This window comes from Panulirus ornatus, chromosome 15 (assembly GCF_036320965.1).
Source record: "Panulirus ornatus isolate Po-2019 chromosome 15, ASM3632096v1, whole genome shotgun sequence".
Classification (NCBI taxonomy): Eukaryota; Metazoa; Arthropoda; class Malacostraca; order Decapoda; family Palinuridae; genus Panulirus; species Panulirus ornatus.
Genome location: NC_092238.1, coordinates 4,271,309 through 4,286,695, shown reverse-complemented (window position 1 = coordinate 4,286,695; position 15,387 = coordinate 4,271,309). Strand labels below are relative to the sequence as shown.

At 41.0% G+C, this 15,387-nt stretch overlaps 1 protein-coding gene and 1 long non-coding RNA gene across 4 annotated transcripts in view; one reads left to right on the top strand and one right to left on the bottom strand.

Moving 5' to 3' along the window:
* Nucleotides 1-7,851, top strand: part of Mat1 (CDK-activating kinase assembly factor) — a 42,189-nt gene extending 34,338 nt beyond the window's left edge. Inside the window, exon 8 of the mRNA XM_071670414.1 lies at nucleotides 7,455-7,851. Coding sequence (XP_071526515.1) covers nucleotides 7,455-7,507 — 53 coding nt within the window. The 3' untranslated portion in view covers nucleotides 7,508-7,851. The remainder of the gene's footprint in view (nucleotides 1-7,454) is intronic.
* The window catches only part of LOC139753701 (uncharacterized), a 376,193-nt gene that overhangs the window by 2,671 nt on the left and 358,135 nt on the right, over nucleotides 1-15,387 (bottom strand). For 2 of the 3 annotated variants that reach the window (XR_011713751.1, XR_011713752.1), the window contains exons 4-7: nucleotides 10,716-10,877; nucleotides 9,923-10,248; nucleotides 9,681-9,770; nucleotides 553-659 (exon numbers count right to left, since the gene is read on the bottom strand). This is a non-coding gene — a long non-coding RNA (uncharacterized lncRNA). Of the gene's footprint in view, nucleotides 1-552; nucleotides 660-9,680; nucleotides 9,771-9,922; nucleotides 10,249-10,715; nucleotides 10,878-11,037; nucleotides 11,307-15,387 lie in introns of those variants that run through there. The other variant, XR_011713750.1, reaches the window with a different exon arrangement.

The following is a 15,387-nucleotide window of genomic DNA, read 5'->3' as shown; positions in this document are numbered from 1 at the left end:
CCCAGTCAGAAGGAAATTTAACATTTGTTTAAATTATAAAAGTGTCAGCCATATCGAAAGCTGTCCATCACCAATCAGAGGGTATGGTGGAAACTTGGTTGAAACTATTAAAGAATTCATAGATGTAGTAAACCTGTTCCCTTCTGGAACTCCCTCATGGGGGTGGCTACGGCAATAGTCTCCATAACCAGTGAACTCCAGTGCAGCTTCTTAGCCCTTAGTGCCTCACCCTTATCAGGTCACTTGCAGAGGGCAAGGCCAGTGCAGTGTTTGCAGAGGCTCCTACCTAATGTTCCTACTGACTATTTCTACCTAATGTTTCTACCTAATAGTCGTACCTACATGTTCCTACCTACTACTTCTATCTACTGCTCCAACCATTTTGCCAAAAGGCAGAGCTAGCATTTAGCACTCACCACAAGAAAATCTAGTTACAAAGAATGAACTGGGTAAGTGTTGTCAAGTGTAATGTGTAACAAGGAGAGATTGTATGTTTGAGGACAGAATGCTAACAATTCAGGCATGGGTGAGGCAGAAAGAAAAGACAACTACCTGGGTCAGACAAGTGCGACTTGACAAACCAATGAAGTGCTGGCTCACTACGCAGCTGTTACTACCTCTCCTGATACCCTGGTGGGTAGTACTGGTGATATACCTCCCTGAAAAGAAAATGGAATTTCGCAAAATTATAAGGAAAACACAGTGTTGCCAAGAGATAACCAACAAAAGCACTACTAAAATTAGACACGAGGAAACCATAGGTTTTGGAAAATTTTTGTAAGTTGTGAGTACACCATAATTTTTAGTGTTTTCATTTCCAACACATCCACCCTCCTCCACACAACCCTATGTATAGCCCATGCCTCGCAACCATATAATATTGTTGGCACTACTAATCCTTCAATCAGCCATTTTTGCCCTCCAAGATAATGTTCTCTCTTTCCACACATTCTTCATCACTCCCAAAACCTTGGCCCCCTCCCCTACTGTATGACTCACTTTTGCTTCCAGGGTTCCATTTGCTGCAAAGTCTACTCCCAGATATCTAGAATACTTCACTTCCTCCAATTTTTCTCCATTCAAACTTACAACCCAACCAACTTGTCCCCCAACCCTAATGAACCTAATACCCTTGCTTTCATTCACATTTACTCTCAACTTTCTCCTTTCACACACACTTCCGAACTCAATCACCAACTTCTGCATATTCTCACTCGAATCAGCCACCAGTGCTGTATCATCAGCAAACAACAACTGACACTTTCCAGGCCCTCTCATCCCCAACAGACTGCATACTTACCCCTCTTTCCAAGACTTGCATTTACATAAACAAATTAAACACCATGGTGACATCACACCCCAATGCAAACGAACTTCACTGGGAACCATTCACTTTCCTCTTTTCCTACTCGTATGCACACCTCATACACCCTTGACAAAAACTTCTTGTTGCTCCTTGCAGCTTACCTCCCACACCATATATACTTAAGACCTTCCACAAACCATCTCTTTTCAACTTTATCATATGCCTTCTCCAGATCCATAAATGCCACATATGAATCCATCTTCTGTTCTTCTAATTATTTCTCACATGCGTTCTTCAAAGCAAACACCTGATCCAATTCTGAAACCACACACACTGCTCCTCCCCAATCTGATGCTCTGTACATGCCTTCACCCTCACAATCAATACCCTCATACACAACTTACCAGGTACATTCAACCAACCTATACCTCTGTAGTTTGAACACTCACCTTTAATCCTTTGCCTTTACATAGTGGCACAATACATGCATCCTTGCAATCTTCAAGGCACTTCACCATGATCCATACATATAAAGAATATCATTACCAACCAATCAACAACAGAGTCACCCCCTTTCTTAAGTATATACATTATTTATATTATTACTTTTTATTATACTTTGTTGCTGTCTCCCACGTTAGCGAGGTAGCACAAGGAAACAGACAAAAGAATGGCCCAACCCACCCACATACACATGTATATACATAAATGCCCACACATGCACATATACATACCTATACATTTCAACGTATACATACATATAGATATATACACATGTACATATTCATAGTTGCTGCCTTCATCCATTCCCGTCGTCACCCCGCCACACATGAAATGGCACCCCCCTCCCCCCGCGCGTGTGAAGCAGCGCTAGGAAAAGACAACAAAGGCCACATTCGTTTACACTCAGTCTCTAGCTGTCATGTGTACTGCACCGAAACACCACAGCTCCCTTTCCACATCCATATCCATATGTATATGCATGTGTATGTGGGTGGGTTGGGCCATTCTTTCGTCTGTTTCCTTGCACTACCTCGCTAACGCGGGAGACAGCGACAAAGCAAAATAAAAAAAAAATAATATATATATATATATATATATATATATATATATATATATATATATATATATATATATATTTTTTTTGCTTTGTCGCTGTCTCCCGCGTTTGCGAGGTAGCGCAAGGAAACAGACGAAAGAAATGGCCCAACCCACCCCCATACACATGTATATACATACGTCCACACACGCAAATATACATACCTACACAGCTTTCCATGGTTTACCCCAGACGCTTCACATGCCCTGATTCAATCCACTGACAGCACATCAACCCCGGTATACCACATCGCTCCAATTCACTCTATTCCTTGCCCTCCTTTCACCCTCCTGCATGTTCAGTCCCCGATCACACAAAATCTTCTTCACTCCATCTTTCCACCTCCAATTTGGTCTCCCTCTTCTCATCGTTCCCTCCACCTCCGACACATATATCCTCTTGATCAATCTTTCCTCACTCATTCTCTCCATGTGCCCAAACCATTTCAAAACACCCTCTTCTGCTCTCTCAACCACGCTCTTTTTATTTCCACACATCTCTCTTACCCTTACGTTACTTACTCGATCAAACCACCTCACACCACACATTGTCCTCAAACATCTCATTTCCAGCACATCCATCCTCCTGCGCACCACTCTATCCATAGCCCATGCCTCGCAACCATACAACATTGTTGGAACCACTATTCCTTCAAACATAGCCAATTTTGCTTTCGGAGATAATGTTCTTGACTTCCACACATTCTTCAAGGCTCCCAGGATTTTCGCACCCTCCCCCACCCTATGATTTACTTCCGCTTCCATGGCTCCATCCGCTGCCAGATCCACTCCCAGATATCTAAAACACTTTACTTCCTCCAGTTTTTCTCCATTCAAACTTACATCCCAACTGACTTGACCCTCAACCCTACTGTACCTAATAACCTTATTCTTATTCACATTTACTCTTAACTTTCTTCTTTCACACACTTTACCAAACTCAGTCACCAGCTTCTGCAGTTTCTCACATGAATCAGCCACCAGCGCTGTATCATCAGCGAACAACAACTGACTCACTTCCCAAGCTCTCTCATCCCCAACAGACTGCATACTTGCCCCTCTTTCCAAAACTCTTGCATTCACCTCCCTAACAACCCCATCCATAAACAAATTAAACAACCATGGAGACATCACACACCCCTGCTGCAAACCTACATTCACTAACAACCAATCACTTTCCTCTCTTCCTACACGTACACATGCCTTACAGCAGGGGTGCATGATGTCTCCATGTTTGTTTAATTTGTTTATGGTTGGGGTTGTTAAGAGATGAATGCAAGAGTTTTGAAGAAAGGGGTATGTATGCAGCCTGTTGTGGATGAGAGGGCTTGCGAAGTGAGTCAGCTGTTGTTCGCTGATGATACAGCGCTGGTGGCTGATTTAGGTGAGAAACTGCAGTAGCTGGTGACTGAGTTTGGTAAAGTGTGTGAAAGAAGAAAGCTGAGAGTAAATGTGAATAAGAGCAAGGTTATTAGGTACAGTAGGGTTGAGAGACAAGTCAATTGGGAGGTAAGTTTGAATGGAGAAAAACTGGAGGAAGTGAAGTGTTTTAGATATCTAGGATTGGATTTGGCAGCAAATGGAACCATGGAAGCATGAGTGAGTCACAGGGTGGGGGAGGGGGGTGAAAGTTCTGGGAGCGTTGAAAAATGTGCGGAAAGCAGATCTCGGAAAGCAAAAATGGGTATGTTTGAAGGAATAGTGGTTCTAAAAATGTTATATGGTTGCGAAGCGTGGGCTATAGATTGGGTTGTGCGAAGGAGGGTGGATGTGTTGGAAATGAGATGTTTGAGGACAATATGTGGTGTGAGGTGGTTTGATCGAGTAAGTTATGAAAGGGTAAGAGAGATGTGTGGTAATAAAAAGAGTGTGGTTGAGAAAGCAGAAGAGGGTGTTTTGAAATGGTTTGGCCACATGGAAAGAATGAGTGAGGAAAGACTGACAAAGAGGAAATTATGTGTCAGAGGTGGAGGGAACGAGAAGTGGGAGACCAAATTGGAGGTGGAAGGATGGAGTGAAAAAGATTTTGAGCAATCGGGGCCTGAACATGCAGGAGGGTGAAAGGCATGCAAGGAATAGAGTGAACTGGAATGATGTGGTTTCTGTGCATTATACATGACAGCTAGAGACTTAGTGTGAACGAATGTTGGCTTTGTTGTCTTTTCCTGATGCTACCTTGCACACATGCGGGGGGAGAAGGCTGTTATTTCATGTGTGGCGGGGTGGCGACGGGAATGAATAAGGGCAGACAGTATGAATTATGTACATGAGTTTATATATGTATATGTGCATGTGTGGACTTGTATGTATATACACATGTATGTGGGTGGGTTGGGCCATTCTTTCATCTGTTTCCTTGCGCTACTGCGGGAGACAGCGACAAAGTGAGGATATTCCCTCAAAGGCCCAGTCCTCTGTTCCTAAAGCTACCTCGCTAATGCGGGAAATGGCGAATAGTATGAAAGAAATATAGGGAAAATGATTTGGTAAACAGAGAAGAGGTAGTGAAAGCTTTACGGAAGATGAAAGCCGGCAAGGCAGCAGGTTTGGATGGTATTGCAGTGGAATTTATTAAAAAAGGGGGTGACTGTATTGTTGACTGGTTGGTAAGGTTATTTAATGTATGTATGACTCATGGTGAGGTGCCTGAGGATTGGCGGAATGCGTGCATAGTGCCATTGTACAAAGGCAAAGGGGATAAGAGTGAGTGCTCAAATTACAGAGGTATAAGTTTGTTGAGTATTCCTGGTAAATTATATGGGAGGGTATTGATTGAGAGGGTGAAGGCATGTACAGAGCATCAGATTGGGGAAGAGCAGTGTGGTTTCAGAAGTGGTAGAGGATGTGTGGATCAGGTGTTTGCTTTGAAGAATGTATGTGAGAAATACTTAGAAAAGCAAATGGATTTGTATGTAGCATTTATGGATCTGGAGAAGGCATATGATAGAGTTGATAGAGATGCTCTGTGGAAGGTATTAAGAATATATGGTGTGGGAGGCAAGTTGTTAGAAGCAGTGAAAAGTTTTTATCGAGGATGTAAGGCATGTGTACGTGTAGGAAGAGAGGAAAGTGATTGGTTCTCAGTGAATGTAGGTTTGCGGCAGGGGTGTGTGATGTCTCCATGGTTGTTTAATTTGTTTATGGATGGGGTTGTTAGGGAGGTAAATGCAAGAGTTTTGGAAAGAGGGGCAAGTATGAAGTCTGTTGGGGAAGAGAGAGCTTGGGAAGTGAGTCAGTTGTTGTTCGCTGATGATACAGCGCTGGTGGCTGATTCATGTGAGAAACTGCAGAAGCTGGTGACTGAGTTTGGTAAAGTGTGTGGAGGAAGAAGAAAGTTAAGAGTAAATGTGAATAAGAGCAAGGTTATTAGGTACAGTAGGGTTGAGGGTCAAGTCAATTGGGAGGTGAGTTTGAATGGAGAAAAACTGGAGGAAGTGAAGTGTTTTAGATATCTGGGAGTGGATCTGGCAGCGGATGGAACCATGGAAGCGGAAGTGGATCATAGGGTGGGGGAGGGGGCGAAAATTCTGGGGGCCTTGAAGAATGTGTGGAAGTCGAGAGCATTATCTCGGAAAGCAAAATGGGTATGTTTAAAGGAATAGTGGTTCCAACAATGTTGTATGGTTGCGAGGCGTGGGCTATGGATAGAGTTGTGCGCAGGAGGATGGATGTGCTGGAAATGAGATGTTTGAGGACAATGTGTGGTGTGAAGTGGTTTGATCGAGTGAGTAACGTAAGGGTAAGAGAGATGTGTGGAAATAAAAAGAGCGTGGTTGAGAGAGCAGAAGAGGGTGTTTTGAAGTGGTTTGGGCACATGGAGAGAATGAGTGAGGAAAGATTGACCAAGAGGATATATGTGTCGGAGGTGGAGGGAACGAGGAGAAGAGGGAGACCAAATTGGAGGTGGAAAGATGGAGTGAAAAAGATTTTGTGTGATCGGGGACTGAACATGCAGGAGGGTGAAAGGAGGGCAAGAAATAGAGTGAATTGGAGCGATGTGGTATACCAGGGTTGACGTGCTGTCAGTGGATTGAATCAAGGCATGTGAAGCGTCTGGGGTAAACCATGGAAAGCTGTGTAGGTATGTATATTTGCGTGTGTGGACGTATGTATATACATGTGTATGGGGGGGGGGGTTGGGCCATTTCTTTCGTCTGTTTCCTTGCGCTACCTCGCAAACGCGGGAGACAGCGACAAAGTATAATAAAAAAATAAAATAAATAAATATATATATATATATATATATATATATGAATCTTATCCCTGGGGATAGGGAAAAAGAATACTTCCCACGTATTCCCTGCGTGTCGTAGAAGGCGACTAAAAGGGAAGGGAGTGGAGGGCTGGAAATCCTCCCCTCTCGTTTTTTTTTTTTTTTTAATTTTCCAAAAGAAGGAACAGAGAAGGGGGCCAGGTGAGGATATTCCCTAAAAGGCCCAGTCCTCTGTTCTTAACACTACCTTGCTAATGCAAGAAATGGCGAATAGTATGAAAGAAAAGAAAGATATATGAATCTGTCTATCTATTCATCAATCTCTTTTTCTATCTATGTATACCACTGTGGATAAAACAAATTTTGATATTTCACATATGAGATGTGTTTTGACATGATTTTAAAAAATCTCTTCATCGCAGATTCAGTTTATCAACACAAGCATCTCTACCCCTAGTAGTTAGTTTGACAAAAATAATAATGACAATAACATAATAGGCAAACAAATTTTTCCATATTTTGTGCCTAAACAATATTTACACTTAAGCTCCAATACACCTGAGTTTTGTTACTGAGAGCAAACAATCAACATAGATATAACACTTATACATAAAACTTCAACATGTCATAGATATAATTACATAATTCTTTTGCACTACCACTGCAATCCATCAATTTGTTCAAACTTAATGAATTTCAACATAGGGTATCTTTGACACTGACTGACACAGAGCAACCTAACAACACATGTTCTGTCTGTGTGGTATTACTAGTATATGTACACATCAGCATTTCTGGTGGTGTCCAACTCAATGTCAGTCTAGTCCATTATCACAGATGGAAGCCAACCTAGCATTACAGGAAGAAGGTCTGCCAGAACTATTGCCTGACCAGGAGGACCCTGAGGAACATACAGGAGTTGCAGATACAAGTCACATGGGGACAACCTCTGAACCCACAATTCAGACACCAGAAAACGAGAAAATTATAAACAAGGAAAGTGTATCCTAAGATCCTACTGTTCATCTTCAAGCCGCTGCTCATAGCAAGAAAACAATGGGTATGGGTCACATTAGTGTCCTACAGAAAAGAGTACCATCAGCACCAAATGGCAGTCTTTGCACTGCAAATACAGTACTGGAAGAGGCAGCTTCCTGGTCATTAACGTTTGTACATAAATTGATATCAAATTGTAATGTGGATTTGTTTCAGCTGATTAAAGATTAAAGAATGACTGACGTTTTATTATGATCCATTTAATTATTTCTTCGGCTGTTGAAAAATCAAAAAGCTCATCAGCAGTAATCAAAAACTTTACTTGTAGCAGCTGCTTGTAATGATAAAGTTCCAATTGTAAAACCAGTTTAGATACAGCTGCTACAATTTTTACTAAACAACTAGGTAGCTAAATCATTCTCATTATGTGAAACCCACTAAATTTGATATGGCTATGTTAACTGTGGTGTCAACATTCCCCATACTTTTGTCAACTTCACATGCCTTGAATGTAGGTCCAATGAATAGTGTCTTTGTCACTGTGAGTATCAAACTTGGGTAAAATTTGCTAATGCTCTTCATCATGGAGACCATAGCATACTGGGCTGTTTCTCAGAGCTTCCCTACTCATCTAACTCCTTACATATCTCAATTTTGTCTTGAGTGTCATACTGCAGTCCAGATCTTATAGGAACTCCATTAAAAACAATGCCACAAAGCCTCTCCTGGTGATCTGTATTATGAATTCTATTTCTTTGCAATTCAAATATTGACTATTCTCTTCTACACTAAAGGCAATATTAACATCTTAGGAGTGGGAAGGGCAAATGTGTAAGCAAAGAAATCTATATGCTTGTGCACTTCTGAAATAAAATTTTATGGCCAATACATAAAGGAGAAAAGGATTCTCTCCTTCCTTTACTGTGAACTTTGTTTTAAAGAACATCAAAAGCACCACTTAGATGTTTTGATGCATTCTTTATATATAAAGGAAGAGTGCACTTAATGCAAGCAAGTTTTATTTTTAAGTTTCAAATTAATGACTTACTAAGGCACTCTATTTATCCAGAATTACCTTGGCACTATTCTTGGCCTTGGGCACAGATACTAGAACATTTAGTACAAAAAGTCTAGCTGCAACATTGTAAGAATCTACTTCAAAAGGTCACTGCAAAGCTTCTACTAGTTAGAAAGTAATTTCATGTACTGAACTCAGTACATTAAGTCAACTTTTCATCATACAAAAATAAAAAAAAATTCTGTATTTATGGCACCTATACTTAACAAAGTTTTCTGTGCAGCAAGCCTTGAAAAATTATTTCATTGTTCACTTTATATACCTTTACTGATATGAGGTGCACCTCGATCAGGAGCTAAAACTGCTGCATCCTCTGTTGTTGGTAAAGGCAGTGCTGCACGAGTAGTACATATTACTGTATAAGAGTGTTGCTAGATGGGCAACAGGTGCTTCTGGCTCATGTAACTGAACTCGCAATGATTCCTCTATCCTAGGTGTGATGCTGTAAAGTGTATCACTCAAATAACAAATCATGCAAAAAGTAACCTGCTGTGATTAAGTTTACTATTTACATACAATCTTTTGCCTCTGGGCATATGATTTGAATGTACACTGAAAATACTGTAATTTGAACACTTATGGTAAAGCTTAATGTCTCTCGTATTAATACTATAAATATATAATGTTATGGGAGCGGGGGGCTGGAAATCCTCCCCTCTCATTTTTTTCAATTTTCCAAAAGGAACAGAGAAAGGGGCCAGGTGAGGATATTTCCTCAAAGGCCCAGTCCTCTGTTCTTAACGCTACCTCGCTAACGCGGGAAATGGCGAATAGTACGAAAGAAGAAAGAATATAATGTTAAAAGATATTCATTTGCATAAGCTCGTTAAATCATCGAGTCTTTCTATTCATGGGTTGACAACCATGGTCACCCACTCTAAATGTTCTGAGCTGCTTGTAAAAACCCTTCCATCTATGGTGTCTCATCAGAAACTCATTTCTAAAATAATATATAAAGATATGAATGAAATATCATACATTACACATACCTGATTGTTTTAAGATATCCATTGTTGGAGAAACCCCTTCTATGGTTCTGACATAATCACTTGCCATCCTAGATCACTCCTCCAGCTTACCTGAGGGCAATGAATATTAGATTAATGAATTCTTGAGATAAAGAAATTCATTTTAACATTTTCAAAGATACATCACAGGATACAATCATTCAGGCCACAGACTGTAAAATAATTAGATCTTTTGAACAATCCACTGAAATAAAAAATACTACCTAAAATCAAAGTCCAAATTTTGAAGTGCATTGTCTGGTAGTATGTTGCTTTCTAAGATCTTCATTACAAATGATATTGTTTGTAGCTGTAAACAAAACATATATGAGATATAAAAGATTGCCAAAAATGCAAATTATATTAAAATTATATCACATATACCAAGGAATATACTCCCTGATAGAGGAACTTCCACAACTGTCTCTATAATGCTTCTATGCACTGCACATCTCCATCTTGAAATGAAATGCACTTCTTAGTGAAATGTTAATGATGGTCACTGATGCTCCACAGATGATATGGCTCTTTTCTTATGAAACTTGATCACCTATTTAGAGAAATGTACTTCATAATCCTGGATTAGTCCAAACAGCTTTGAATTTCACTGTTTTCATATTACTTCCTACTTGAATCATGTATTCATCTTCAGTACTATAACTATCATCTACAATTTCTCTGTAATTATCATGTTTCACTTTTTTTTTTAATTAAAACAGGAAATTTCACATAAAAGAGATTTGTGAATGGATCTCATTTCTGGGGGCTCATGTTTTCTCAAATCAGTAAAGATTTTATAAGTTTTTGATTCTCACTTACCAACACTATTAATGTATCATGCATGACTTTCCCTTAACTACCCTAACCAAGGAGAGGATATTGAATCCTTCCTGGCTCCACACCCGCCTCTATTTTACAGATTGTAATTTCTTTTGTTACCTAATCAACGTGATCCTGTTAAAGGACTGAAGTTCCTGTTGCAACTTATGCTGAAAGTATACACATTTTACTACTAACCTTCCAAATGCTGGCTTGGTCATATGCAGTGTCAAGTAGCCCTTGAAGCAGACACAGAAAGTCTGGGTGTTAAAAATGATGACACAATATCTCTTGTGGGGTTCTTCAGCAGATTTCTGATGCACTTTTGGGACGACTGAGCCATTTTGCCACTTCAGACACCTGGGAAAATCATGAGTCATGACAAATCACGAAGGCTTTCAAACTCAGTAAACATATTTGTGGTGTCTGTGAAAAAGGGCAAAGGTAAAAATGGCATTTTTCATTGAGCCATTTTTTCCCACATTTTTAACTTGGGCCATTGTTACTGTACCATTCTTACCTATAGCATTTTACCTTCACTTTCCACACGAGTTCTCTGAATACCACTTGCCTCACAAGAGTAAGTTAATTATTAGTTCACTATTTATCTATGTCCTTTGGAAACCAATCAAAAGATATGCTGGGAGGCGTATCCTTTCTTCTGCAGCACATAACACAAAGATGGGATTTGTAGGCCATAGCGGAATCACAAAATGCCTGGCAACAGCACCCGTGAGCCGGCTGAACAACAGTGGCCATTTTTTGTCAACAAAGGACTCCGTGACGTCATACTTGCATGACCCCAGCGCCATCCGATTCCTGGATTATGAGGAATGAGGTCACAGTAAGAAAACGTGGGGCAAATTAGATTTTAGTGGCTGGGGCGTTCAAAACGGTATGGACCGAGCTGCGTTGTGGTCGTATGGATAACCAGAAATATGAGGCTTAGTGAAGGCAAGGAGCCCTGACAACACAGCAAGGTCCAGCAAGCAGGTGCGGTGCTAATGCAGGATGGGAGTCACAGTTCATAAGGAGTTTGAAGGGGTCAAATACATGAAAAGTTCGAAAGTATAAAGATGCAATATGGCTAAACACATACGAATGTAACAATGACAAAAGCTGACCATACCGGAGGGCAGTAGGTCAAAGGTCACTAGAATTCCTCCAGAAACGGATATAATGGGTCAGGGTTTGGCCATCTGGCAGAAAGCGTATAAATACGCAAAACTGTCCAATCACAAATGGCTTCCCTTTCAGATATGCACATACGTGCAGACAGACGAACTCAAAGCCAACGATCGTTTCATATTCTATATACAATATTTAGAGAGATTGTGTGTTAGGCGAGATGCGTCAGAAATTCAATTTGATGCAACAAATACGCATTTCAAACCCGTGATTAAATCTATTTATTCACTTTAGTTCAGAAAAAAGATAGAAAAAAAAGGTTTTCATTCCAGAATTTCATTTTGTTGCCATGTTAGCGCAATCAACATATGGAAATAACGGGTATTATTTTTTTATTCTGGTTGGATGAGAAAAAATCAAATTTTAAACGGTTTGTCATACGACAATAAACGACTCACAACCATGAATAATTACGATTTATTCAACTATAATTCTGTTTGATTATTTTAGTGTATTTTATGATGGTGTGAATGACTGAATAAAGCAGAGGTTGTGTAAATAATTCAATTAGCTACCGATAACTTTGATGTCTATAGCCAACAGGGAGCACGAATGGATATTTGTGGCAACACTCCCTCACCCAGCTCCATAGAGAGAGTCCCTTTCTATATTCTCTTTAATTCATGTATTGCCTCTCTCTCTCTCTCTCTCTCTCTCTCTCTCTCTCTCTCTCTCTCTCTCTCTCTCTCTCTCTCTCTCTGACCCACGGCCAGGAGAAAACCCTCTTGTCTTTCAGGACCTCCTCCAGGAAGAGAAAGTGGCAAGAGAAAAACCGTCACTGAAGGCTGCTAGAAGAAATCTTGAGAGATTTTAGAAAATCTGCGGCCGGATATACACGCTCAGGGTAGCATGTCCACCACATTCCAGGGTTGTGAGCCTCCCTACAGCCTCTGCCAGAGTACAAGGTTTTAGGAAAAGGATTTCTGGCAAAACGCGCGAGAAAAAGTTACGTGGCTATATGGCCTGTTGTACCACACGGACGAGGGGGGGAAAAAAAGTTGGTGATACGAGATACGCTCATATATAAATCAAAATAGTTCGTTCTTTATTTCATTTCTTTTTTTTTCAGTTTTGTGTGATGGAATTAGTCATGAAGCTGTGGCGTGGAGTTATAGTTGTGAGAAGGCTTTAAACAGAAGCCTGTGAGAACCTGGCTTCGTCTGTTGAATATGTCTTCGTTACTTTACGAATATGTTAGATGTATGTCCTGCAGAGCATGCTGCTCTGTGTGTGTGTGTGTGTGTGTGTGTGTGTGTGTGTGTGTGTGTGTGTGTGTGGGAGGGGGGGTTACTAAACTAAAATCTGGCGACGCTCTCTCTTTTTCTTTTCTTTTTTCCTTGTTATCAGAGCTGGTCTGTCGACATGACTTCCTTAAAACTTTCTCAACGAGCTGACAGGAGCAGGAATGAGGGGGTGGGAGAAGGGGGGTGAAGGGTTAGAGGGAGAGGGGAGATGGGTTCTTGGTGGGGTGGTGGTGGTGGTGGGGCATCTAGGGTGTGTGGGAATTGGCAGCCTAGCCACTAACATGATGGCTGACAGCCTGACCACTGATACTGATGGGTGATAGCCTGGCCACTGATACTGATGGGTGAAGGCCTGGCCACTGATACTGATGGGTGAAGGCCTGGCCACTGATACTGATGGGTGATAGCCTGGCCACTGATACTGATGGGTGAAGGCCTGGCCACTGATACTGAGAGGTGATAGCCTGACCACTGATACTGATGGGTGAAGGCCTGACCACTGATACTGATGGGTGATAGCCTGGCCACTGATACTGATGGGTGAAGGCCTGGCCACTGATACTGAGAGGTGATAGCCTGACCACTGATACTGATGGGTGAAGGCCTGACCACTGATACTGATGGGTGAAGGCCTGGCCACTGATACTGATGGGTGATGGCCAGGCCACTGATACTGATGGGCGACAGGCTGGCTGCATAATGCCACCTGCTCTCTCTCTCTCTGGCCTTGATGAAACCAATCCCCAGGCTTGCGTGAGCTCTGATACAACACGCAAATTTCCACTCCTGACGTGGCATCTACAGGAGCGCGAGAGTAAACTGAGGTTAAAGGTTTTTGAAAATGTGTATAGAATATCTATTTTTGGGTATGGATGGCGTCAGGATGGAGCAAGTGGAACGATTAGGATGTCGATGGTTTTAAAATACGTCGTAAAAATTACTTTGCCCCTTCTTCCATCCAGGCGTAGTCGATAATAGATCACGAACGGGAAAAGGCGTAGTAGACACTAGATCACAAAATGCGAAAATAATTGAGTGTTACGTTAGATAACTCGTAAGAAAGAGAGATTATAATACCCTGTGAAGGTGTTTATTTCTTCGTCAATTATGCTTTTCCGAGATGATGGAGTAGACAATTCATGGTAAACTGTAGAATATTATCAATCACCTTCAAATTATTTCTAAGAGCTTCGTTATCTCGGCCAAATCAGATAGGCTTGAAGGCGTTAGGAGAAATGAGTTTATCTACGGAGAGCCAGCCCGTTACAGCTGACAAGTGACTTTTGATAATCTCCTCCCTCCCTACCCGCCTGACTCGCAGACTGCTGGCCAGGAGAGAGAGAGAGAGAGAGAGAGAGAGAGAGAGAGAGAGAGAGAGAGAGAGAGAGAGAGAGAGAGAGAGAGAGAGAGAGAGAGAGAGAGAGCTCGGCCAGTCACGCTCACGCTTAACATTAGAACTGTGCGATCCAATCCTTTCGTAATTTTTCTAAGATGAATTAAATTATCTAAGGCGATTATCTTTTTTTCTTACTCGTAATTGTTCTTGCTAAGTGACAGTTTTCTTATTATCTCTTTTCCTCAAGTTTAGCACATCTTCTAAGCTTTATTCTTCACTTATCTACAATCTATTCTTTCATTATAATTTTCGCAATGTGAACCAGAATTTCTCACGTAATTTCTGTTTACAAGTTAAAGATATTTTCGCTTCAAATTAGTGTATATACTTTAATCACATTCGCCTCTAAGGAAGTTCTGAGGTCAGTCCATACAGTAACTGACAAGTATTACTGATCGAGTAACAGTGAAGGTAACACGGGTAACAGGGGTTGATGACGCTTGTAGAATGATGGTAACACAAGAAATATATGTTACCTCACACGCAGTCATGAAGGAAATGAATCGTGTTTCATTCCAGTAAAAGTATATTGCTAAATCGCTATTAATTTCGCTTTTCCAAATGTTTCGTCCGCTCCGTATCACACGTTGTAACAATATATACACACTGTTGTATATTTCTTTAGTTTTCTATAACAAAAACATAAGCATTTTTACCCCACATTTCTATTCTCCTGGCGTATGTCCTGCTCTAAGGGTGTGCAACCCGACTCACCACGGGTTCAAAACTCAAGAGAAAAACGAGAAAATATCCAGCAGGGGTCGACCAAACCTCAGACTCGAACCCGGCTCAAAACTCATAGTCTCGCTCATGTAAGTGAAACATGGCCAGCGCATAGCGTAGAGTCTCTCACTCCTTGCTGGCCCGGCCCGACTCAACCATTCCTTATCTATCGTCTATATTTCAAACGTCTCTATTTTCTCATCTATCAATACTTAGAAACTTTTCATAATGTACTCATATATACTGATTTCTTATGCAAATTTGTGATTAGTAAGTGAATTATGTCCAATATAAAAAGTTTTATGATTCAATATATATA